This window comes from Thalassophryne amazonica, chromosome 5, assembly GCF_902500255.1.
Source record: "Thalassophryne amazonica chromosome 5, fThaAma1.1, whole genome shotgun sequence".
Taxonomy (NCBI): Eukaryota; Metazoa; Chordata; class Actinopteri; order Batrachoidiformes; family Batrachoididae; genus Thalassophryne; species Thalassophryne amazonica.
Genome location: NC_047107.1, coordinates 102,028,838 through 102,055,491, shown reverse-complemented (window position 1 = coordinate 102,055,491; position 26,654 = coordinate 102,028,838). Strand labels below are relative to the sequence as shown.

Here is a 26,654-nt window from a genome sequence, read left to right as displayed (position 1 = left end):
GATATCATCGTCTTTGGCAAAACACTTGAAGAGCATGAGCAGCGTCTCCTCAAGGTGTTGGACAGATTAGAGGAGATCGCCTTGAAAGTTTCCATTGACAAATGCCAATTCTGTCAGCCTCAAGTGAAGTACGTTGGCCACATTGTCTCCATGAATGGTATAGCCACTGATCCAGAGAAAAGTGGAAGTGGTGAAACACTGGAAAGCACCTACTCACTTGAAACCTCTCAGGTCATTCCTTGGATTCTGCAGTTATTACCGCAGGTTTATTGCAAACTACTCTGCCATTGTCCGTCCCCTCTCCAAGCTCACCAAAGGTTATGAACCCACTTGGAAAGATCCCAAATCCAAGAAGAGCATGGGCCAAAACAAAGTCTACCTAAAATCATCAGAGCCCTTTGGAGAACGGTGGACACAAGCCTGTCAGCATGCTTTTGAGAGAATCCGTGACTGTCTGATGAATGCCCCATTGTTAGCATTTGCTGACCCCACAAAAACGTACATCTTGCATGTGGACGCCAGTATGAATGGCCTTGGTGCTGTCCTGAACCAAGAGTACCCTGAGGGACTTAGGCCAGTAGCTTTTGCAAGTCGAAAGCTTAAAGACTCGGAGCACAACTACCCAGTCCACCAACTGGAATTTTTGGCATTAAAGTGGGCAGTTGTGGACAAATTCCATGATTACTTGTACGGTGCAAAGTTTATTGTAAGAACTAACAACAACCCATTAACGTATGTGTTGACCTCAGCCAAGCTCAGTGCAGTTGGGCATCGCTGGCTCGCTGCTCTAGCCACATATGATTTCAGCATCCAGTATCGCCCTGGTCGACACAACATCAATGCGGACTTGCTGTCTCGACAGTATGCACCAGAAGAGGACAAAGAATGGATTAATGTTCCACCTGCTGGCATTAAAGTCCTTTGCAAACGAGCCTGTACTGACTGTAACTGACAGATTTGTTGATCAGTTAGGAGCTCCTGCCACAGTAATACCTGAAGTGTATGTGTTCCCAGTCAACCTCAGTATAACCACTTTTGACCAACTGAGCTCAAAGGACATCCAGACCTCACAAGATATGGATCCAACCATTGGACCCTTAAAGAGAGCAATCGAAAGCAATAAAGGTTTGAGTCGCTCTAAGAATGACTCACCTGAGACTGTTCTGCTCCTCCGCGAAAGCAGCAAACGGGAGTCAAAGGATGGATTGCTCTACAGAGTAAAAGAAAGACCATGTGGAAAACAAATCAGACAGCTTGTCTTGCCAAAAAGATACCGACCTATGGTGCTAAGATCCTTGCATGATGAGTGTGGACACCTGGGAGTGGAAAGAAGTACTGAACTGATCAAAGACCGATTTTACTGGCCCCGGCTGGCAGCTGAGGTAGCGCAGTACATTCAATCCTGTGGGAGGTGTATTTCTAGAAAGACACTCCCTCAGCGTGCCTCGCCCTTGAACCAAATAACCAGTAATGGCCCCTTGGATCTAGTCTGTATTGACTTTCTACAGATAGAGCCAGATTCCAAAGGCGTTGCTAATGTGTTAGTAGTGACTGATCACTACACACGTTATGCACAGGCATTTCCTACCAAGGACCAAAGAGCTGTCACCGTTGCAAAAGTACTGTGGGAAAAGTATTTTGTGCACTACGGTCTGCCTGCACGGATACACTCTGATCAGGGCAGAGACTTTGAGGGTCACTGATCAAGGAGCTTTTGTCCATGCTGGGAGTCCGAAAGTCACGAACATCCCCCTACCACCCGCAAGGTGACGCACAACCAGAAAGATTCAATCGAACTCTCCTGGCAATGCTTGGTACCCTGGACACAGTAAAGAAACAATGCTGGAGTCAGCATATCACCTACCTTGTACATGCGTACAATTGTACAAAAAATGATGCCACTGGATACTCACCATATTGTCTCATGTTTGGAAGAGAAGCAAGGCTCCCCATTGACATCTGCTTTGGAATTTCACCAAATGGTGAAAGTGAATCCTCCTACCAGCAATACGTTGCCAGAATGAGGAAAGAGTTACAGAAAGCATACCAATTGGCATCTGATGCTGCCACAAAAAAGTCATCTGCGAAACAAAGCCTACTATGACCATCGAGTGAGAGATTTACCTTTGGAAAAAGGTGACAGAGTCCTCGTCCAGAATGTGGGGCAAAAAGGCAAGCATAAACTACAAGATCGTTGGAAATCGACACCGTATGTTGTTGTGGAGAAATTGTCTAACCTGCCAGTGTACAACGTTAAACCAGAACTTGGTCCAGGTATAGTCAAAACCTTGCATCAAGACCATCTATTGCCCATCGGTTACTTGGTCAGGAAGTCTAACCCTCCAGATGTTGCAGGACTGACTCAGAGACCTGTCACCAGATCACAACATCCTCGGCCATGTCCAAGAACTAAGCCTACTGATCCAGTTGAAGAAAGTGACACTGTGTCATCAGATACAGAATTTGATACTGTCCAGAATCCTCAAGGTTTTGTTGTGGATGAGATCAGGAAACAAAATGCATCACCAAACCCAGATTCACGAGAGAATGAGAACCGTAAAAGCTCTGAAGAGGAGGAAAGCTCTGAAGAAGACGGTGAAGGCTCTGAAGAGGAGGAAATTCAACCAGTTATAGAATCAGAGAGTGAAGGATCTTCCATAGGTGATACATCTGCTGTGATGGATTCTGATGCCCAAGAGACAAATTATGATTCTGTAGAAGATCAGGTTTTAGAAGGGAGAGCAAGCTCACCCTCTTCAACCCGAGTCAGAAGTGAAAAATCAGTTAAAAGTGCAAGAAGTGGGAGTGAAAAGTCCTCCACTGTCCGAAAATCTGAGAGAGAACCAAAACCAGCCATCAATCAATCAATCAATTTTTTTTTATATAGCGCCAAATCACAACAAACAGTTGCCCCAAGGCGCCTTATACTGCAAGGCAAGGCCATACAATAATTATGTAAAACCCCAACGGTCAAAACGACCCCCTGTGAGCAAGCACTTGGCTACAGTGGGAAGGAAAAACTCCCTTTTAACAGGAAGAAACCTCCAGCAGAACCAGGCTCAGGGAGGGGCAGTCTTCTGCTGGGACTGGTTGGGGCTGAGGGAGAGAACCAGGAAAAAGACATGCTGTGGAGGGGAGCAGAGATCGATCACTAATGATTAAATGCAGAGTGGTGCATACAGAGCAAAAGAGAAAGAAACAGTGCATCATGGGAACCCCCCAGCAGTCTACGTTTATAGCAGCATAACTAAGGGATGGTTCAGGGTCACCTGATCCAGCCCTAACTATAAGCTTTAGCAAAATGGAAAGTTTTAAGCCTAATCTTAAAAGTAGAGAGGGTGTCTGTCTCCCTGATCTGAATTGGGAGCTGGTTCCACAGGAGAGGAGCCTGAAAGCTGAAGGCTCTGCCTCCCATTCTACTCTTACAAACCCTAGGAACTACAAGTAAGCCTGCAGTCTGAGAGCGAAGCGCTCTATTGGGGTGATATGGTACTACGAGGTCCCTAAGATAAGATGGGACCTGATTATTCAAAACCTTATAAGTAAGAAGAATTTTTAATTCTATTCTAGAGTTAACAGGAAGCCAATGAAGAGAGGCCAATATGGGTGAGATATGCTCTCTCCTTCTAGTCCCCGTTAGTACTCTAGCTGCAGCATTTTGAATTAACTGAAGGCTTTTTAGGGAACTTTTAGGACAACCTGATAATAATGAATTACAATAGTCCAGCCTAGAGGAAATAAATGCATGAATTAGTTTTTCAGCATCACTCTGAGACAAGACCTTTCTAATTTTAGAGATATTGCGTAAATGCAAAAAAGCAGTCCTACATATTTGTTTAATATGCACTTTGAATGACATATCCTGACATAGCCATGAGCTTGACCTATGACAAACCTGGTTACCCATCTAGTGAGCCAGTGACCATAATGCATCATGGTATGGTCATTCAACTCAAGCTAAACCCACCAGATCAAACTGGCCCTGAACCGAGACAAAAACCTAAAACGTTCAAAAGGATGTCGGAATGAACGAAAGAGCCACACGTCAAAGTGAGAAAAGGTGTGATGAGGACATCTACACATTCAGAAGGGGGAGGGTGTAGTCCTGTCTAAAATCACTGACTACAGTACATAAAATCAGTAACACATGTAGGACACACCAAAAGTTCATGATATTAAAACTGGTTAAAAGGTGCATTAGATACATTTGCATAAATAACATATGTACTGTTTAAAAGTTAAGTTACATATTTATAAAAATGTGCAATGGTCCTTTAAAATCCAGAATTTAGGAGAATATGAGTTTGTTTGAGCAAAAAGTCTGTGCAATCTAACCTGTTACAAATTTAATGTCAGTCAGTTTGTTTTAAGTATTGCTATTGGATTTTACTGAATTAACAGCCAATCCCAAGTCTTTTCATAAAAAGGGGCAGAACAAGTGACGTGAGCCAGAGTGTCGTCTTTTTTTTTTTTTTTTTTTTGATGATTTTGAGTTATTGAGTTTTTTTTTTTGGCATATATTTTTAGGGTTCTAGCCAAAATTCAAGAGTACTTTTTTTTATTTTATTTAAAGAAAGTTGCAAGATACTTATTTTTTTTAATAAAAAGACAGGTCACTTTATTTTGGTGCAGCTCAAGAACATAAAGAAAGTTTTATTTCATATAAAAGTGTAAAAGATTTTTTTGTTGTTTACTAAAGAGAAAAAACTTGAAAGCAGAAGAAACCTCAGTTCAACTTGCACATTTTCAGTTATAACATTTTTAGTTTTGTTTATATTTTTATTTTACAAAAAAATGTATTTTTTTTCTTTCTTCAATTGTGTAAATAAATACCTGTACAAGGATTATTGCATTTAAAGTACCGTTGTATGGTGTCCTTATTAATTTTATTAGGAAAACTCAGAAATCAAGATTTGGTAAAACTCAAAAAGAGGTAAATTAAAGGGTAATAAAACATAAAACAGTTCATCAACGAACTCAGGCCCGGTCCCATTGTACTACCCACTCTAGATAACTATAGCTACATGGAACTTGGGTTACATGAATATTACAAAAACTGTTGTTCTACTGGGATTTTCACACACAACCATCTCTAGGGTTTACAGAGAATGGTCTGAAAAAGAGAAGATACCCAATGAGCGGCAGTTGTATGGACGAAAGTGCCTTGTTGAGGTCAGAGGAGAATGGACAGACTGGTTGAATGGGCAATTGTGTGATGCTGTCATGTCAGTATGGACCAACATCTCTGAGGACTGTTTCCAACACCTTGTTGAATCTATGCAATGAAGAATTAAGGCAGATTTGAAGGCAAAAGGGGGTGTAACCCAGTACTAGCAAGGTGTAGCTAATAAAGTGGCCGGCGAGTGTATGAAGTGCCTAACGTGTGTGTGTGTGTGTGTGTGTGTGTGTGTCCACAGCCCATATATGGGTAAAAAGGTGAAGCATGTGTAACACTGTGAATAACTTGGCCAGAACAAATGAAGCCCAAACAGTGGATCCTAAAACCCAGAAACATTCGGAGACATCTCAGAAACATCTTGGAAATGGACACATTACTTGTTATGCAGATTAATGCATTTTATGGTGCGTCTGTCTATAATTAAAACTAATATTGTCGAAGATGTTTTAAATTGGGTAATAAAGTGCAATTTTAAGAATGGAGTAATCGTTTTGCTTCCGGCCATAACCCGGTCAGCAGCAAAACAAAAATGACTACATTTTTTTTTTAAACTGCACTATATCCTTCCTAAAATGGACTAAATTACTGCTTTTAAAACATCTTGCATAATATCATTTTTAATTATAGACAAATGTCATAAAATGCATTAATCTGCATAATATTTATGTAATGTTTCTGAGATGTGTCCAGGTTTTAGGATCCACCCTCAAACACCGACAACCTCAGCTAACAGGTTAATCTCGGTTCAGGTGTTCATTACCTCCGACAAGGAGGTTATGTCTTCAGTCGCGTCCCTTTGTTCGTTGGTTGGTTGGTTGGTTAGCAGGATTACTCAAAAAATCCTCAACGGATTTCAATGAAATTTTTACCAGGGGTGTATCTTGGCCTAACTTAGAAGTCATTAAATTTTGGTGATCCGGAACACGATCCGGATCCACTAATTTTTTAAGGATTCTTTATCATTGCAGGATAGGGCCAATTTCAACATTTTTGCATCTAACTTCATGAAGCCGGGTCACAAAGGCTGAACAAAAATGAAGTTACGACACAACAATAATTTAACATTTGTTTCTCCTCATTGAATAAACTTTTTAGAAAATAAAAAAACTTGTGTAGTTCATGCAGGTTCTCTTTATAAATACATTTGCTGAAGATCTAAGGGTTTAACCACTGAATCTGAAACATGACGGTAGATGCGTGAAACGACGTGGAATAAGTCTCTGCCACAGGGTATTCCATGTGACGTCAGTGACCCTATGGCCTTGGCGGAGGTTGCACTCTCCGAGTGCTTCTAGTTAAATCATATTTTTGGATACTGAGCAGTGGTTGTCATAATAGTTCTGCTTCGGTATGATCATTAAAAAATTCTGACCTGTTTATTTCCTCAGTAATTGCGGATTAATGACCTAACACCATGAAGCTACTAATACTTAACCACTACAAATGCTAACACCGTTAGCATTTAAAATTATGTCACAATAATGTCCTTCAACACAAATAGTGCACACGTCTTAGATTAACTTTACAGAGGATTAACCTCACAACAACCCATATTATTACAGATTCATTAAAAAAAAAAGACTGAGCTTTATAGCATAGTCTGACTGACCACAGCATCAACACATAAGCAGCAAGAGCTAACACGTCACCGGTAAAACTCTATGGGTTGCCGCGGAGACACGTCACTTCCGGCAAAGTGGCGAATCCGAAGGCGAGAATTCGTACTTCCACGACTGGCTGCCCCATGAAAATGCGCTAAGGCTGCATTGATTGTCTGTTGAAATCAGCTGATTTTGTTTTGTCTCTAACTTGCTTCTATCAGCCAGCCGATCGCTCTCATTGCCTGGAACGATGAGATTTATACACCAGACTGAGCTGAAATGAACCATTATTCATTAAATTGACTTTACTGACGAGTCTGAGTCCTTTTGAAAAGTGACCAAATTACATGTATTTGTATTGCGTTCGGCGCTGTTTTCATCGGCCGAAAATGCCCACTGGAGGGCGCTCGGGTAAAGTCAGCAGCAACCCATTTGCGACTGTAAAATCCAGCATTAGCATCGACAAATCATCAGACACAACAAGCCATTCTAATCCAATTCCATCGTTTGCACGCTTTAGTTTTCTGTAAGTAATTCAGTCAGCGATGCCTATCGTAGCAACAGCGTCTTCATGCCAAACTGGAAATTCTGTGAGCAGACCCACAGATTTCTCCATCTCATCAACTGCATTGAGTCCACATCAATACTTTTGTATGATAGATTAAATCCACCCATTTCTGCATTGTCGTTGTTCCAGCTGACTGCGCCATTATTGTCATCTGTGCAGCAACGCGGTCAGGGCGCCGAGTAATACATCAAATGTGAAACAGTTGAATATTTTGCCACCATCAATGCGATATTTTATGGTCGGAAATATCACACAATTAACCAATCAGAACAAATCTAATTGGATTAGAATCCGAGATTTCTCACATCTGCCAATGTGGATCCGGATCAGGTACATGCCCTAATATCTGTCCGTGGTGCAAATGTGAGAATCCGTGAAGTAGTTTTGACGTAATCCTTCAAAGCCTATATAAAGTAAAATCTTGATCTCGAATCCGGATGCTGATCCAAATTACTTCCCAAATTTAATGGAGTCTTCGAGTCTTCCATGGCCTAATACGTATCTGTGTTGAAAAATTCGTCAAAATCCGTGCAGTAGTTTTGATGTGATCCTGCTAACAGACAGACAAATAAATAAACACAGGTGACTTTATTACATTCTTAGCGGAAGGTTTTTTTTTTTTTTTCACCTTTATTCAACCAGGTTAGTCCCATTGAGATTGAGATCTCTTCTGCAAGGGAGACCTGGACAATTATAATGTTTCCAATTCACCTAACCTGTGTGTCTTTAAATGTAAAAAAGACTGTCAACACACTTGCTTTCACTCACAGCGGCTGTGACCCAAATGTATGAGCTTTGTTGGATAGTGAACAAGAGAATGAACATGATGATGATGGTCTGAAAGACAATTATAATTCTTTTAATTATATCGCTGGTTTTGATCTTACATGTATTTTGATCAATGATGTTTTCATTTCTTCAGCTTGCTTCAGCAGAGTGCTGAGCAACAGTACATTCAAACAGTTCATTCTCTGAATAATATAATATGGTCGCAGGATTTTTTTTTTCTCCTTTCACCTAATGCATTGGGCATTGCTGCTGCTGCTAATAATAATAATAAATAGAGATAAAAATAAAATTGTAATACAACCCCTGGCAATAATTATGGAATCACCGGCCTCGGAGGATGTTCATTCAGTTGTTTAATTTTGTAGAAAAAAAGCAGATCACAGACATAACACAAAACTAAAGTAATTTCAAATGGCAACTTTCTGGCTTTAAGAAACACTATAAGAAATCAGGAAAAATAATTGTGGCAGTCAGTAACGGTTACTTTTTTAGACCAAGCAGAGGGAAAAAAATATGGACTCACTCAATTCTGAGGAATAAATTATGGAATCACCCTATAAATTTTGATGCCCAAAACTAACACCTGCATCATATCAGATCTGCTCGTTAGTCTGCATCTAAAAAGTAGTGATCACACCTTGGAGAGCTGTTGCACCAAGTGGACTGACATGAATCATGGCTCCAACACGAGAGATGTCAATTGAAACAAAGGAGAGGATTATCAAACGCTTAAAAGAGGGTAAATCATCATGCAGTGTTGCAAAAGATGTTGGTTGTTCACAGTCAGCTGTGTCTAAACTCTGGACCAAATACAAACAACATGGGAAGGTTGTTAAAGGCAAACATACTGGTAGACCAAGGAAGACATCAAAGCATCAAGACAGAAAACTTAAAGCAATATGTCTCAAAAATCGAAAATGCACAACAAAACAAATCAGGAACGAATGGGAGGAAACTGTAGTCAACGTCTGTGACCGAACTGTAAGAAACCGCCTAAAGGAAATGGGATTTACATACAGAAAAGCTAAACGAAAGCCATCAACACCTAAACAGAAAAAAAAACAAGGTTACAATGGGCTGAGGAAAAGCAATCGTGGACTGTGGATGACTGGATGAAAGTCATATTCAGTGATGAATCTCGAATCTGCATTGGGCAAGGTGATGATGCTGGAACTTTTGTTTGGTGCCATTCCAATGAGATTTATAAAGATGACTGCCGGAAGAGAACATGTAAATTTCCACAGTCATTGATGATATGGGGCTGCATGTCAGGTAAAGGCACTAGGGAGATGGCTGTCATTACATCATCAATAAATGCACAAGTCTATGTTGATATTTTGGGCACGTTTCTGATGTTTGGGGGATGATGAAATTTTTCCAAGATGATAATGCATCTTGCCATAGAACAAAAACTGAAAACATTCCTTGCAAAAAGACACATAGGGTCAATTTCATGATATAGGGTCAGTGTCAACAAGCAGATGTGATTTGATGCAGGTGTTAGTTTTGGGAATGAAAATGTACAGGGTGATTCCATAATTTATTCCTCAGAATTGAGTCCATATTTTTTTCCTCTGCTTGGTCTAAAAAAGTAACCGTTACTGACTGCCACAATCTTTTTTTCTTGATTTCTTATAGTGTTTCTTAAAGCCAGAAAGTTGCCATTTAAAGTGACTTTAGTTTTGTGTCATGTCTGTGATCTGCTTTTTTTTTCTACAAAATTAAACAACAGAATGAACATCATCTGAGGCCGGTGATTCCATATTTTTTGCCAGGGGTTGTATATATACATATATATAAATTGTAAAATGATGAAAACACAACTTATGCACACACAGACACACACAGACATTTCAAAACAGCAAGGAGCTGTGTATCAGTATGCATCAAATTATATCTTCAGCAGACTTTATCTTTGCATACAGAGGACTGAATTACTTTATATGTTAAATAATTTTCAGTTGATTAATGAGCCTATTTGCTCAGAGGAGACAATAACAGAGTCAAGAGATGAGCATCATTGATGTTTAGGAAAAAATAACTGCTTCAGTTGTCTTGAATGCAAAGTAGTCAATCTCTCAGACTGTCCACGCTAAACAAGAGCTCTGTTAAGTGGAACTAAACTCGAAATATCAAAATAATTTCGTGTGTGCGCGTGTGTGTGATGCTCATAGAAATTTACAGTTTTGATCCTGTCTACAATAATTTTGCCATGTTGATGGTTGGATTACTGGGGCGTTTTTAAAATCCATTTTATTGCACATTTAACAGTTGTCTTCCATATTGTTTAAACTGTGGCAGCAATGTTGTGGCTATAAATAGTTTGGCCGTGCTTTCTCTAAGTCTCAGCCAATGTGTAAATGGGTAAGAAGGTAGCGCATGGGCAAGACCCTGCGTGACCTAGGCAGCAACCCGTACAGGCCCCCATCTCAAAGTTAACAAACGAGCTGAAGTTCAAAGCTATTTTTCCAGATATTTGTAATCAAATGTCCCCAACATTGTTTGTGTTGGGGACACCACACTCACATTGCTGTATTTGTATTGTATTGTTCTTTTACTTGCCCAGTTTATTTATTTATACATGCTCACACTCATCTTCAAACGCTTAGTCCAATTAAGGGTCGTGGGGGCTGGAGCCTATTCCAGCAGTCATAGAGCGCGAGGCAGGATACACCCTGGATGCTTATTTATTTATTTACTGTTTATTTTAGCAGCCGGTCTGCCCAGTGTAAGCCTGATCCCGTCAGATCTCAGAAGCTAATCACTGCAGAATCTGGTTAGTACTTGGATGGGAGACCTCTTTGGAACACCAGCGCCTGTGTGTGTGTTTCTCCAGGTAAAACTGGAGTTACGTCCATCATAAAACTTGTGCCAAATAGCAATGCAGATCTGGCTGTATCCGCTGTGGTGACCCCTAACAAGAAAAAAAAAAAGAACAAAAACAGATGGGAGCAGTCAAAAGGACAACAGTTTTACTTTGGCAACACTGTACTCAAAATTGTGCGAATAAAGCACATTTGAATTTGAGAGAGCAAGAGAGAGAGACAGACAGAGACAGACCAGCACTTCCTTATAACAATATGAACTTGGCTTGTGTGTCGTGTACATGGGTTTCAGGTTTGGTTATAATCTGTTTTTGACTAACACAATAGTAACCAATAATGTAATGAGTTACTTTTCACAGACAGTAAAGAAGTAAGGCATTACATTTTTGGGTGCGGTAATGGTCTAGTGGTTAAGCATTAAGCATGAGACCAGAGAATCCTTGGTTCAAACCCCTGCCAGTCTGAAAAATCACTAAAAATATCTGAGAGTTGTATGCAAAAGTTTGGGCACCCATGATAATTTGCATGATTGTCCTTTATAAATCATTGGTTGTCTGGATCAGAAATTTCAGTTAAATATATCATATAGCAGACGAACACACTGATATTTGAGAAGTGAAATGAAGTTTCTAGTATTTACAGAAAGTGTGCAATAATTATTTAAACAAAATTAGGCAGGTGCATAAATTTGGGCACCCTTGTCATTTTACTGATTTGAATACATTTAGCACTAATGTTTGGAACACAAAATTGGTTTGGTAAGCTCATTGACCCTTGACCTCCTTACACAGGTGAATCCAATCTTGAGAAAGGGTATTTAAGGTGGCCACATTTACAAATGTTTCTCCTCTTTGTATCTCTTCTAATGAGTGGCAACATGGGAGCCTCTAAACAACTCTCAAATGACTGGAAAACAAAGATTGTTCAACATCATGGTTTAGGGGAAGGATACAAAAAAACTATCTCAGAGATTTCAGCTGTCAGTTTCCACTGTGAGGAACATAGTGAGGAAATGGAAGAGTGCAGGCACAGTTCTAGTTAAGGCCCAAAGTGGCAGGACAAGAAAAATCTCAGATAACCTGAAGCAAAGGATGGTGAGAACAGTCATAGTCAACCCACAGACCTGCTCCAAATACCTACAACATGATATTGCTGCAGATAGTGTCTCTGTGCATGTTAACTATACAGTGCACTTTACACAGAGATGCTGTATGATGCCGTAATGCAGAGGAGGCCTTTTCTGCATACACGCCACAAACAGAGTCGCTTGAGGTATTGATAGTAGAGAAGCTTGAATCTTCGACTGGACTGGGTTGCTTGATGCGAGGATGTTTCGCTTCAAATCGCAGAAGCTTCCTCAGTTGAAATTTTTGCTCTGTTAGTCTGACTTCTGTCTGACCATTCTTCTCGACAAGGGTCAGACAGAAGTCAGACTACCAGAGCAAGAATTTCAACTGAGGAAGCTTCTGCGATTTGAAGCGAAACGCCCTCGCGTCAAGCAACCCAGTCCAGTCGAAGATTCAAGCTTCTCTACTATGGAAACCACCTGGACAACTGAGAGCCTACACAGTAACACTTGAGGTATGCTAAAGAACATTTGGACAAGCCAGCTTAATTTTGGAATAAGGTGCTGTGGACTGATGAAACTAAAATTGGGGCAGTATGCATGGCTGGAAAAAAAAACAGCATTCCAAGAAAATGCTTGCTACCTACAGTAAAATTTGGTGGTGGTTCCATCATGCTGTGGGGCTGTGTGGCCAGTGCAGGTACTGGGAATCTTGTTAATGTTGAGGGTCACATGGATTCTCATCAATATCATCAGATTCTTGAGAACAATGTTCATGAATCAGTGACAAAGTTGAAGTTGGATCTTTCAACAAGACAACGACAAAGAAACACTGCTCAAAATCTACTAAGGCATTCATGCAGAGGAACAAGTGCAACATTTTGGAATGGCCATCTCAGTCCCCAAACCTGAATATTATTGAAAATCTGTGGTGTGATTTTAAGCGGGCTGTCCATGCTCGGAAACCAACAATCCTGAGATGTTTTGTAAAGAATGGTCCAAAAAAACAGAATCCAGACTCTCATTGGAAGCTATTGGAAGCATTTAGAGGCTGTTATTTCTGCAAAAGGCGGATCTACTAAATATTGATGTAATTTTTCTGTTGGGTTGCCCAGATTTATGCACCTGCCTAATTTTGTTTAAATAATTATTTCACACTTTCTGTAAATCCTATAAACTTTGTTTCACTTCTCAAATATCACTGTTTGTCTGCTATGTGATATATTTAACTGAAGCTGAAAATTATCAGGGGTGCCCAAACCTTTGCATACAACTGTATATACAAAGTGTCTGATGCCTACAATGGAATGTACAACACAGTTGTGCAAAATGCAAGTGTGTACAAAATGTATAGTGATGAGATAGTCCATGGTTGTGATTCCTGTCATCTGTTCAGGAGTTTGATGACAGAGGGGCAGAAAGAGTTTTTTAGTCTTGTTCTGTATTTCACACTTCTGTACCTCTGGCTTGAGGACAAAGGTGTGAACAGTCTGTTGTGAGTGGGGATAGGGCCTCTGAGCATGGAGGCAGCTCTCCTGTTGACTCTGAGGGTCTTGTATGGCAGCACCCTGGTATTGGTGTGTGTGTGTGTGTATGAGAGAGAGAACACAGTTTTACTTTAGGTGGAGTCCCTTTAATGTTCCTTTAAATTGCTAAAGCCAATGAGAAATAACTTAATTCTGCCCTACATGCATTATTGAGTGTTTTCAATTGGATTTTCAGTATAGTTTGACAGAATTCTGCATGAAGGACTTCAGCTGGATGCTCGCCCCGCTTCATGTAGTCATAAATACTGAGTGGACCCCACGGCTCTCTTCCATATAGTGCAATAGCCTGGATTATACTGGCAAATATTTAGCATCAGATTGTAATTGTGAGGTTTTCTTGTTATAGCATTGTCCTCTGCATGCTTTTTCTTTGAGTGTTCACTGCCATGCAGACACTCCCTGATGAAGTACTGATGAGACCAAGATAAGTATACAGGTGAGCCCCATTAACCTGCACCAGGAGTTTCCTCCTCCAGCTGTTGCATGTCAGTGATGAGGAGTTTGTCAGTGCAGAAGATTGTTGACAATTCATAGTTTTTGGATGTGACTCTTTGAATCCTTCCTGGTGGTTAAGATTGGGCTGGAATTTATACATGCGGTGGGGGCATGTATAAAATAAATAAAAAACATAACAGAAGACACCAAAGTCTGACAGTTTGAGTACATAGATTTAATTATATGGAAGATTGTGCCCCCTACACCACTTTGCAAGAGCCTATGGGGCCAGAGACTACATGCTCACTTCAATAATGCACTTTGTTTTTATGCTATTCTTTCTTGTTTCTTCAGCTTGGTAAATTAAAAAAAAAAAAAAAGCTAACTGTAAGAATAGCCTAAGCAGTGTGTCACCGTTCTGAGTTTGGTCTGCTTGAGGTTTCTTCCGCAACATCAGCAGAGGGAGTTTTTCCTTACCACTGTCACTTGTGTGCTTACTCAGGGGGTTGGTAAGGTTAGACCGTACTCATGTGAAGCATCTTGAGACAGCTTTGCTGTGATTTGTGATTTGTGCTGCTAAATAATTTCCCCTGATTACTGTTGGCACAGATACAGCTGTAACTATTAGGGTCCAATTTGTCTCCATTGTTGTAAACTGGAGTAATAATCCCTTGATTCCAGATGTAAGGGAAACAGCCAGACCTAAGAATGAGATTGAACAGTTTTGTTTTTTTGAATGAATGAAGGACTGCTGCTGTGTTTCAACATCTCAGCTCTGATGTTGATGGCACCACATGCTTTTGGGTTTAGTGATTTTAACTTTTGTGGCAATTGTGCTGTTGAAACGGGGTAATCAGGAGGATTTTGGTTGTATTTAATTGTTTCAAAGTTTTGATGTTTTTTCTTATATTATTCTGCTTTTGGTTTAATTGTATTTCACTGTAAATGTTTTTGAAGTTCAGTCCATTTTGGATTGGTCAGAGTGACTCTTGTGTTTGGTTGTGCTCAAGCTATTCGAGTCTTCAGTATGGTGTATAATTTGGTTATTATGGTTTATTTTCTTGCTCTTGATTGTACACTTGAAGGTTTTTAATGTCTCACGGTATTTAGCTTCGAGGACTGTGTCTTCAGGCTGATAATGTTTTAGGTATGACAGATGTCTCACCTGTTTTCGGATGCTCTGGCATTCACCGTCAAAGCAATTAGAATGTTTTGAGTTCTTTTTAGTTTTTCTTATTAGTTCAGCCTTTTATTCTGGCCTCTGAAATGTCACAGTCATGCTGAGAGCCGTTTTGTTGAAACTAGTGATTTCTTCAGTCCAGTTCAGGTGAGTTTAGTACCTGTCTAAATTTTTCAGAGCTATTAGAACTCCATCTGTAGGTCAGGGTAAGTTCATACAACTTACCGGGTTTTCTCTCTGTCTCTCTCTCTCTCTCCATTTTTGCACTTTTACAACATTTAAGAGGTCTGTTGCTGTTTAATTAACCACCGTTAAACCCGATGGAGCGTTATGACTTAGATTCGTTTTTATTGTCATTCACTAAAAACCATCACAGATGCTGTCACAGAATGAAATATCGGTGTGCTGCATGAATGATGTTCAAATAGAGGGATATGAGCTGTATTTTGTGAACAGAAGAGATAAAAGGGGCGGTGGTGTTGCTCTATACATAAAGGCAGATCTGATATGTACAATTGTAGAAGAAATGACAACTGTGGATGACATCATAGAAATTGTAACAGTGAAACTTGTACATGAAACATCTAAAAATATTTTAATCAGTTGTGTATACAGAGCACCAGACACTTGTGTTGTGAAATTTACAGATAGAATAATAGAGTTATTCCATCAAATTAAAAACAAAACACTTTTTATATGTGGAGACTTTAACATTAACATAGAGAGCTCCAGTTGCCAAAGAATAAGTGATTTTGTGAATTCAATGTATAGTTTGGGGTTATTCCACTTGATAACAAAACCAACCAGAATCACATCGCAAAGTGCAACGGTAATCGACAATATATTTACAAATAGAACAGATGAAATTATCAGGAATGGGATCTTGATGACAGATGTTAGTGATCATTTACCAGTTTTTTCAATATTTAAATATAAAAATAGGTACAAGAAAAAAAACTGTTATAAACTTTAAAAGAGACAAGTCAGTAAAAGCCTTAGAGGCATTAATATATGATCTTAAAAATCAAAATTGGGAAGAAGTTTATGTCAGTGATGTTAATGTAGCATATAACTCATTTATGAAAATATTGATGAAATCATATAATAAAACTGTAAATTAATAGAAATTAGTAAGAAAAGAGTAAATAAACCATGGCTGACAAAGAGAATAAAAAATGCTTGTGCAAAGAAAAACTATTTATACAGGTGCTTTTAAAAAATGCAAACAAAGGAAACAGAACACAGATACAAAAAATATAAAAATAAACTATTGACAATAATTAGGAAACAAAAAAAAGATTATTATAGTGAACAATTAAATAAGAGTAAAGATAATATGAGGGCAACATGGAGAATTATAAAAAGTGTGATTGAAAGTGATGGAGCGAAAGCAACTTTTCCAAATTACTTTGTCAAAGAAAATAAAGAGATATATGACATAAAAGAAGTGGCAAATGGGTTTAATGATTATTTTTCAAATGTAGGATCAAGTCTGGTGGGAAATAAACCAATAGTAGAAGATACATTACATACACTTGTAAATACGGTCAATAGTATTTTCCTGGACAATGTGGAAAAAGATGAAATAAGAAATATTGTAAAAAACTGTGTAAGCAAAAGATCAACTGACCATGAAGATTTAGACATGATGACTGTAAAAAGTATAATAGAAACTGTTATTGAACCATTTACTTATATTTGCAATCTGTCTCTGTCAACAGGGATTTTTCCAGATGAAATGAAAATTGCCAAGGTAGTCCCATTATATAAAAATGGAGACAAACATAAATTCTCTAATTACAGGCCAGTATCATTGCTTCCACAGTTTTCTAAAATTATGGAAAAAGTTTTTGTGACAAGGTTGGATAAATTCACTGAGAAACATATTTTAAATAATGCTCAGTATGGATTCAGAACAAAACATTCGACAGCTATGGCAATTATGGAATTAATAGAGAAAATATCAACAACAATAGAAAATAAGGATTATTTTGTAAGTATTTTTATTGACTTGAAAAAAGCTTTTGATGTTATTGACCACTCAAGATTGCTTCACAAGTTACAACAATATGGAATAAGAGGTATTGCACATCAGTGGGTAAAAAGCTACTTAGAAAACAGAAAACAGTTTGTTCAGATAAATAATATCAAATCAGAATTGTGTAATATTGCTTATGGAGTACCACAAGGATCAGTACTTGGAACCAAACTGTTTATTTTGTATATCAATGATTTTGTGAATGTATCTAATGTGCTTGGTAGCATTTTATTTGCTGATGATACAACGCTGTTTTACTCTGGATCAGATATACAGGAAGTAGCACAAGTGATAAAAACAGAATTGGAAAAGCTTAAGCATTGGTTTGATATAAACAGACTGTCACTAAATATTAATAAGACAAATTTCATATTGTTTAATGACAGAGCAAAAAAAAAAAATAATGTGTCATTACAAATAGATGGAATGGATATACAAAGGGTAAAAGAAATGAAATTTTTAGGAGTCATAATTGATGAAGATCTTACATGGAAGTCACACATAAATTACATAAAAGGAAAAATAGCGAAAGCCATTGCTGTTTTGCATAAAGTAAAGTATTCATTAAATAGTTATGGTTTATTAACATTGTACAATTCATTGATTTTCCCATATTTTACTTATTGTATAGAAATCTGGGGATCAACATATACAACTTATATACAACCTTTGTTTATTCTGCAGAAAAGGGCTTTAAGGGTGATTAGCAACAGTGGTTTTAGAGATCCATCCAATCCATTGTTCATTAAGTACAGGGTACTTAAATTTTGTGATTTGGTCGATTTGAAAATATTACAAACAATGTACCAAGCTAATAAAAATGCTTTACCAACAAACATTCAAAATATGTTTGAGAAAAGAGTAAGTAGTTATAAACTGAAAGGAATAGAAGTCTTTAGAAAACCAAGATACAGAACCAAAGTAAAAGAACGGAGTATTGCAGTAAATGGTGTAAAATTATGGAACAATCTCAACAAAGAAATTAAAGAATTAAGGTCGCTTAAATTATTTAAAAAACGTATTAAACTAGATGTATTAAGTAAGTATGAAACTATAAAATAAGTTAGTGGGCTGTAAGGAAGTAAAAAAAAAAAAAAAAAGTAATTTGTTAATAATGTATAAAATGTTTTAAGTTTAAAAATGTAACCTGTCAGAGATGTAATCTATTTAATAATGGTCATAATTATGAAATAAGTCAGTGGTATGTGACAAGTTAAAGAAATACAATCTGTTAAATAATGTTGAAAAATGACGCTGGATATTGAAAGATTGTATTGTAAAAGGGGGCAGAAAATATAAGACTTGCTCTTCTCTCTGCTCCTTTTCATTCTGGTAATGGAGATGCTTTATTTCTGCTTTTCTGTTTTTTTTTTTTTTTCTTTTAAATGCATGAAATAAATAAATAAATGAAATGAAATGAAATAGAGAAAAACATAGAATAAAGCACAGAATACAAGTCCAATTTGTGTGATAGTGATATTTTTTTAACCTATTGATAACTGTCTCTGTATCTGTGTATACACATCCAATAAATAAACAAAGGACATGGGATAACGCATATGAAGATGCTCCCTGGAAGATTGTTAAAGGGATGTGAAGTGTCCCTGATTATCCTTCTCGCCCTGGACAAGCAGCACTGTTCTGTCAGTTCACCAATGGTTGGCAGCCTGGCTCTAATAATCTTCTCTGCTGCCCTCAATGACCCTCCCCTTTATCTAAATTCTGGGTCTATTAGTGAAGCTTAGGGCTAGCTACCGACGATTACCTTAGTATTCTCTCTGCTTCCCTGTCAATTTACTACTGGTGAACTATACCTTAGCTGTGTTTTTTTCTGGTCGACTGATTCTGCTTTTTTCTCTCTACTTGAGGTACTGATGACATTGCACAAGACTGACAGCTGCAAACCTCAAGACGCTGAACTGACCATGAGATGCCATGCCTGAAGCTGCTGCAGCACACTGCAGTTTGACATTGGAATAAATGTTGCCGTGGTGACAGGCCCATTGATGGCATGAGCAATGAACACTGGCCCTGCACCCCAGGGCACTGAATGATCACTGCATGCGGCGTACATGCTTGCGTGGCCATCTCAACAATTGCACCTTGTTACCTGAGGCCATCAAATATGGCCTTCGGGTATTGCGAAGACTTTGCTTCCGGCTGGCCAACTGTCTGTCTGTGTGTCTGTCCGTTTGTCTGTCTGTATGTGCTCAGCATAAGTCCAATCCTATTGCTGCCAGAGTCTTCAAATTCACAGGGAACATTCTAAACTGAAAAAGCTGCTTCTGGAACCTGATAACACCTCTGAATTGATGTTCATGACATTTTTCGGATGTTAGTGTGTGTGGTGACGTCACACACAGACTGGTCAAAGTAGTTGCAAACTCCTTTTCATTTGTGTGTAAATATAACGTCTTTGTCATATACTACAACCCCAATTCCAATGAAGTTGGGACTTTGTGTAAAATGTAAATAAACAGAATACAATGATTTGCAAATCCTCTTCAACCTATATTCAGTTGAATACACCACAAAGACAAGATATTTAATGTTCAAACTGATAAACTTTGTTTTTGTGCAAATATTTGCTCATTTTGAAATGGATGTCTGCAACACGTTTCAAAAAAGCTGGGACAGTGGTATGTTTACCACTGTGTTACATCACCTTTCCTTCTAACAACACTCAAGTGTTTGGGAACTGAGGACACTAATTGTTGATGTTTTGTAGGTGGAATTCTTTCCCATTCTTGCTTGATGTCTAACTTCAGTTGTTCAACAGTCCGGAGTCTCCATTGTCGTATTTTGCGCTTCTTAATCTGCCACACATTTTCAGTGGGTGACAGGTCTGGACTGCAGGCAGGCCAGTCTAGTACCCGGACTCTTTTACTACGAAGCCACGCTGTTGTAACACGTGCAGAATGCGGCTTGGCATTGTCTTGCTGAAATAAGCAGGGACGTCCCTGAAAAAGACGTTGCTTGGATGGCAGCATGTGTTGCTCCAAAACCTGGATGTACCTTTCAGCATTGATGGTGCCATCACAGATGCCATGGGCACTAACACACATAACATATGGGTAAGGGCACTAACCCTAACCCATACTATCACAGATGCTGGCTTTTGAACTTTGCGCTGGGAACAATCTGGATGGTCTTTTTCCTTTTTTTTTCTGGAGGATACGGCGTCCATGATTTCCAAAAACAATTTGAAATGTGGACTCATCAGACCACAGCACACTTTTCCACTTTGCGTCTGTCCATTTCAAATGAGCTCGGGCCCAGAGAAGGCAGCGGTGTTTCTGGATGTTGTTGATGTACGGCTTTCGCTTTGCATGGTAGAGTATTAACTTGCACTTGCAGATGTAGCGACGAACTGTGTTAACTGACAATGATTTTCTGAAGGGTTCCTGAGCCCACGCGGTAAGATCCTTTACACAATGATGTCGGTTTTTAATGCAGTGCCGCCTGAGGGATCAAAGGTCACAGGCATTCAATGTTGGTTTTTGGCCTTGCCGCTTACGTGTAGAAAGCGCTCCAGATTCTCTGAATCTTTTGATTATATTATGGACTGTACATGATGGAATCCCTAAATTCCTTGCAATTGAACATTGAGAAACATTGTTCTTAAACTGTTGGATTATATTTTCATGCAGTTGTTCACAAAGTGGTCAATTCCCAAACACTGAGTGTTGTTAGAAGGAAAGGTGATGTAACACAGTGGTAAACATACCACTGTCCCAGCTTTTTTGAAACATGTTGCAGGCATCCATTTCAAAATGAGCAAATATTTCCACAAAAACAATAAAGCAGCTGGTGCATCACAGAAATAGGTGCTGAACCTACTCAGCACTTACTTCTGTGTTGCACCAGCTGCTTTTCACTTAATTAAATATCTTGTCTTTGTGGTGTATTCACTTGAATATAGGTTGAAGAGGATTTGCAAATTATTGTATTCTGTTTTTATTTACATTTCACACAACATCCCAACTTCATTGGAATTGGGATTGTATGTAAAAGCTTGTGAGAAGTAAACACTTCTAAAACTGAAAACACAGATTTTGTAACCTGATACGTTTGTAGTCATTTATAAGACATTTTGTGGACGTCAGCATGCACACTAACTTCTGCTAACTTAAAGCTAACTTCCACTCATCAAAAGCTCATTTCTACACACACGCATGCACTCCTGCAGATGCCGTTAAAATGTAAATATTGTTTATGATTGATAGAGGGCTTTATTGAACATGTACAAATTGCAAATAAGAGAATAAAATCTTAATAATTAATGTAAATAACAATAAATGCATCATTTTATATATATATATATATATATATATATATATATATATATATATATATATGTATGTATATATATATGTATGTATGTATATATATGAGACTCACATTCGCCCCGATGTGAATTTCTCCTCTGTGAGATCAGTAAAGTTTTATCTTATCTTATACAAGGCGCCCACTACACACCGGGCGCAATAGGGGATTAAGCACCTTGCCCAAGGGCCCTTAGTGATTTTCCAGTCAGGCTGGGATTTGAACCAAGGATCTTCTGGTCTCAAACCCAACGCCCTAACCATTAGACCATCACCTCCTCATGCTCATATGGCTGATGGTATTTTAGCATTGCGTTATATTTTTTATGTTGTTTTGATTTCTTGTTTTCTGTTCCTTCAGCTTTGTAATACTTTGTAACAACCTTGAAACTGTTAGAAAGTCCAAAGCAGTGGGTCATCCCTCTGTGTCTGGTCTGCTTGAGGTTTCTTCCTCAATATTATCAGAGGGAGTTTTTCCTTACCACTGTCACGTCTATGTTTGCTCTAGGGGTTGGTAAGTTTAGACCTTGCTTGTGTGAAGTGCACTGAGGCAGCTTTGTTGTGATTTGGCGCTATATGAATGAAATAAATTGAAGTTAAATTTAAATGGAACTTTATGACTTTTATTCCACGGAAACATGAAATAACTGTCTACTGAACTTTCCATTGGAACGTACACCATCAAAGTCCTCCCATGCTCTAACATCAATGTGAGCTTAATCATCGTTAGCAGTAGCAGTGCTGTTTATGCTGCGCTCAAGAGAAATTATATTTTTGTGTGTGGTCTTGGGAATTGTAGTGTGATTGCTGAAGTTGCAACAGTAACACCTTAACATTACTGCATTACAGACAAATGTAATGTGATTACAGTATTGTATAAACCATACATTGGTCAATGCTGGTTGAACCTTAGGAGTCTGGAGTTGGCTAATGGCAAACACTGTCACTCAAAGCGACCGTGCCCTTAATTATGCATACCTTTATGGCGTAAAACATCGTGAAGTGAAGAGTTATAAAATAAATTCACCCCCCTCACCCATACAGTTGTCATGGAGGTGGAAACTATCTATTTCTCCTCTAAAGTTAGACAGTTTAACATGGGCTTCTATAGGAATGTGCTTCTTTTTGGAGCCAGCCTCAAGTTCATTCATGGAAATGAAGGGAACTGGAATTTTCATTTCTGTTAAGGCTTCATTTTTGGCAGGTGGAGGTTAGGGCTTGGTGTATATCACAAATTTCATCTCACCCCTGGGTGTTGATGCACTGGTATACTGCTGGTATAAAATAAAACTAAATTACTAAGTCAGAAGAGACATGCTTAAAATGTACAACAGAAGATTGTTCTTGGCATGGCCTAATGTTTGCTGTCCTCTGCAGGGAAGTGGTTTGTGAGCACAGGAAAGGACAATCTGCTGAATGCATGGAGAACCCCGTATGGAGCCAGCATATTCCAGGTAACTGGGGAATAACAAACATGGATGACCACCAGCATCCGCTTCAGAATACTATTATATGAAGTAACGAGTCATTATTTAACACTCGCATATATTCTCAGTGTGACATAAATGTATGTGTTCTCTTATGCGGTGCATCCAGAAAGTATACACAGCACTTCACTTTTTCCACATTTTATGTTACAGCCTGATTCCAAAATGGAGTAAATTCATTCTTACCCTCAAACTTCTACTTCAACACCCCATAATGACAATATGAAAAGTTTTTTTTTGCAGATTTTTAAAAAATAAAAAAACTAAGAAATCACATGCATATGAGTATTCACACATCAGTACTTTGTTGATGCACCTTTGGCAGCAGTTACAGCCTCAAGTCCTCTTGAATATGATGCCACAAGCTTGGTGCATGTATCTTTGGGCAGTTTTGTCCATTCCTCTCAAGCTCCATCAGGTTGGATGGGGAGCATTGGTGCACAGCCATTTTCAGATCTCTCCAGAGATGTTCAATCGGATTCAGGTCTGGGCTCTGGCTGGGCCACTCAAGGACATTCACAGAGTTGTCCTGAAGCCACTCCTTTGATATCTTGGCTGTGTGCTTAGGGTCATTGTCCTACTGAAAGGATGTCTCTGTACATTGCTGCATTCATCTTTCCCTCAGTCCTGACTAGTCTCCCAGTTCCTGCTGCTGAAAAACATCCTCACAGCATGATACTGCCACCACCATACTTCACTGTAGGGATGGTGCCTGGTTTCCTCCAAATATGATGCCTGGCATTCACGCCAAAGAGTTCAGTCTTTGTCTCGTCAGACCAGAGAATTTTGTTTCTCATGGTCTGAGAGTCCTTCAGCTGCCTTTTGGCAAACTCCAGGTGAGCTGCCATGTGCCTTTTACCAAGGAGTGGCTTCCGGCTTCTGGCCACTCTACCATACAGGCCTGATTGGTGAATTGCTGCAGAGGTGGTTGTCCTTCTGGAAGGTTCTCCTCTCTCCACAGAGGAATGCTAGAGCATTGCAGAGTGACCATCGGGTTCTTGGTCACCTCCCTAACTAAGGCCCTTCTCCCCTGATCTCTCAGTTTAAACATGTGGCCAGCTGTAGGAAGAGTCCTGGTGGATCTGAACTTCTTCCATTTACAGATGATGGAGGCTACTACATTCATTGAGACCTTCAAAGCAGTAGAAATGTTTCTGTAACCTTCCTCAAATTTGTGCCTCGAGACAATCCTGTCTCAGAGGTCTACAGACAATTCCTTTGACTTCATGGTTGGTTTGTTCTCTGACACGCACTGTCAACTGTGGGACCTTATATGTAGACAGGTGTGTGCCTTTCGAAATTATGTCCAATCAACTGAATTTACCCCAGGTGGACTCCAATTAAGCAGTAGAAACATCTCAAGGATGATCAGTGGAAACAGGATGCACCTGAGCTCAGTTTTGAGTTTCATGGCAAAGGCTGTGAATACTTATGTACATGTGATTTTTCACATTGTCATTATGGGGTATTGTGTGTAGAATTTTGAGGGAAAAAAATTAATTTCATACATTTTGGAATAAGGCTGTAACAACAAAATGTGGAAAAGCAAAGCGCTGTGAATACTTTCTGGATGCATTATATGTATGGGTTTTGTTATTTTGTTTGTTTTTTTTACATTTTCATTCATGTGCTTTTGTCCTTCCAGTCAAAGGAGTCGTCTTCTGTGCTGAGCTGTGACATCTCCATAGATGACAAATACATAGTGACCGGCTCAGGAGATAAGAAGGCGACTGTGTACGAGGTCATCTACTAGGTGGCCCATCTTTCTCTGTCAGCTATGTACAAATGTTAATGTGTATAAAAATGACTTGAATGGAACAAACCAAACTCTTTCTTTCATGGACTGTGACCTTTTGACCTCTTGGCTTGGTAGGGATAAAAATGTACAAGCAGAACCAAACATTGGGGGGGTGGGGGGTGACTCCATTTACATAAAGATTTGTAAAAGTTGCAACTGCAACAAAATATGTGTTACATTGATTTCAACACAACTGCCAGTGGATTATGTCCTTTCAGTGCATAAGATCTCCAGCATGGTGTATATCATTTTGTCTGTTAATATATTTCATTTTTCTGTTTGGGTGGATAATTCCAACACATTTTGAGCCTGCATGTTTTGGCGACGTGAGCACCAAGGAAACAAACTAACAAGGTTGCCTTCATCGCTGACTGACTTTTGATCTCGGTTGTGCTCCCTCGGTTCAGACTCTACTGGATCTTTTCCGACAGTTTGTTTGATTGGAGCTGTAAGGTTGACCTGGCCTGAATTCACTGGCAGGATTGTGTGCTTGGACTTTTGGGCATTTCAATGAAAGGTTGGGGATGGGGGGAGGGGGTGCACGTTCACATCGTGGTGGCTTATATTTGTGTTGGTTTGTAGAAATAACAGTGCCTTTTGCTGCCCTGCTTCTTATTCCATTTCATCTTGCTGGCTTTTCTGTCACACAAAAATCAAAAACATGTTGGACTTTTGCTTTTGTTCTCAAGTGTATTGTGACCGTAACCATGAATGGGACATTAGGGAATTCATTTTGGGAAGTTCCCCATGGTGGGCGCAGCTAACCTTAAAATTAGCTTTGATAACCACTAATCTGCCAACTGAAAAGTTAACTGTGATCACGCTAAACTGGTAATCCTCTAAAATACTTAACTGGAGATACCATGAACCTCTCACTTTTATTATATGAATTTACCTTTTCCATTGTTTTGGATTCTTAAAACTAGAGCCCGACCGATATGTCTTTCAAACGTTTTTATAGAGACAAACGCTTTGGTTTTCAACACTCGTAAACTATTATTTATTGCTTGTAATGGCAGCTAGTATTTACTACCCAGTTCACCATAGGTCATCTGCACTCACGTATCAGAAAGACATAAAGATTTGAAAACACTCCAGCTTTTATGGTTGTCAACACACTTATGGGATTTACCTACATTGTAGATCGTCACCCTTCAATTAGCCTGACCTCGCAGGAATCGTCCTGAATACTGGTGTCGCAGACCTAACGGTCCACCCCTAAAAATCGGTCTGCCTTTTGCATCTGCGCATGCATCATTTCAGACCACAGCAGCACATCTGAGACGGAGTCGCTTCACCCAAAGTAATCAAATGGATTAATGGCGTTATTAACCATCAGATGACAAGGTAAAACCTCTTAAATCATTCTAAAGTCAGTTTTAAGCAGAAATGAGGTGAAATTCCGTGACGCTTTGAAATGTCAGATGCAGTGAACGCATCAGCTAGCAGTTCGTTTAGCCGTGGCGCTCTGATCACTTCTGCCGCCTTTTATTATGAAATAATGCTGAATTTATGTGGAAATGATAGATGAACAAAAGCTTTGGATATCTGTCGCTGAGATAGATGATGACTGGTGTGCAGTTTGAAGCAGAAACGAGGTGTTAATCCGTGAACCGCGTCATCGGGGGGGCCAATTTTTAGGGGGACCGTTTGGTCTGCCACACTGGTATTAACCTAAACCTAAAGTTCGTTGTAGAATCATTCTAGACCTTTACCCTTGCTTCATTTAGCCTGACCTTGCAGCAGCTAATATTAACCTAAAGTTCCTAGTGTACAACTAAACTCAACAGTTTGGAATTTTAATAAAAACACATCT

The 26,654-nt window shown here is 39.1% G+C and overlaps 1 protein-coding gene across 2 annotated transcripts in view; it reads left to right on the top strand.

Annotated features, from left to right (window-relative positions):
• Positions 1 to 24,965, top strand: part of LOC117511041 (transducin-like enhancer protein 4) — a 151,446-nt gene extending 126,481 nt beyond the window's left edge. For both annotated transcript variants that reach the window (XM_034170987.1, XM_034170986.1), the window contains exons 19-20: positions 22,931 to 23,007; positions 24,686 to 24,965. In XM_034170987.1, coding sequence (XP_034026878.1) covers positions 22,931 to 23,007; positions 24,686 to 24,793 — 185 coding nt within the window. In that variant the 3' untranslated portion in view covers positions 24,794 to 24,965. The remainder of the gene's footprint in view (positions 1 to 22,930; positions 23,008 to 24,685) is intronic.
• Positions 24,966 to 26,654: the final 1,689 nt, after the last annotated feature.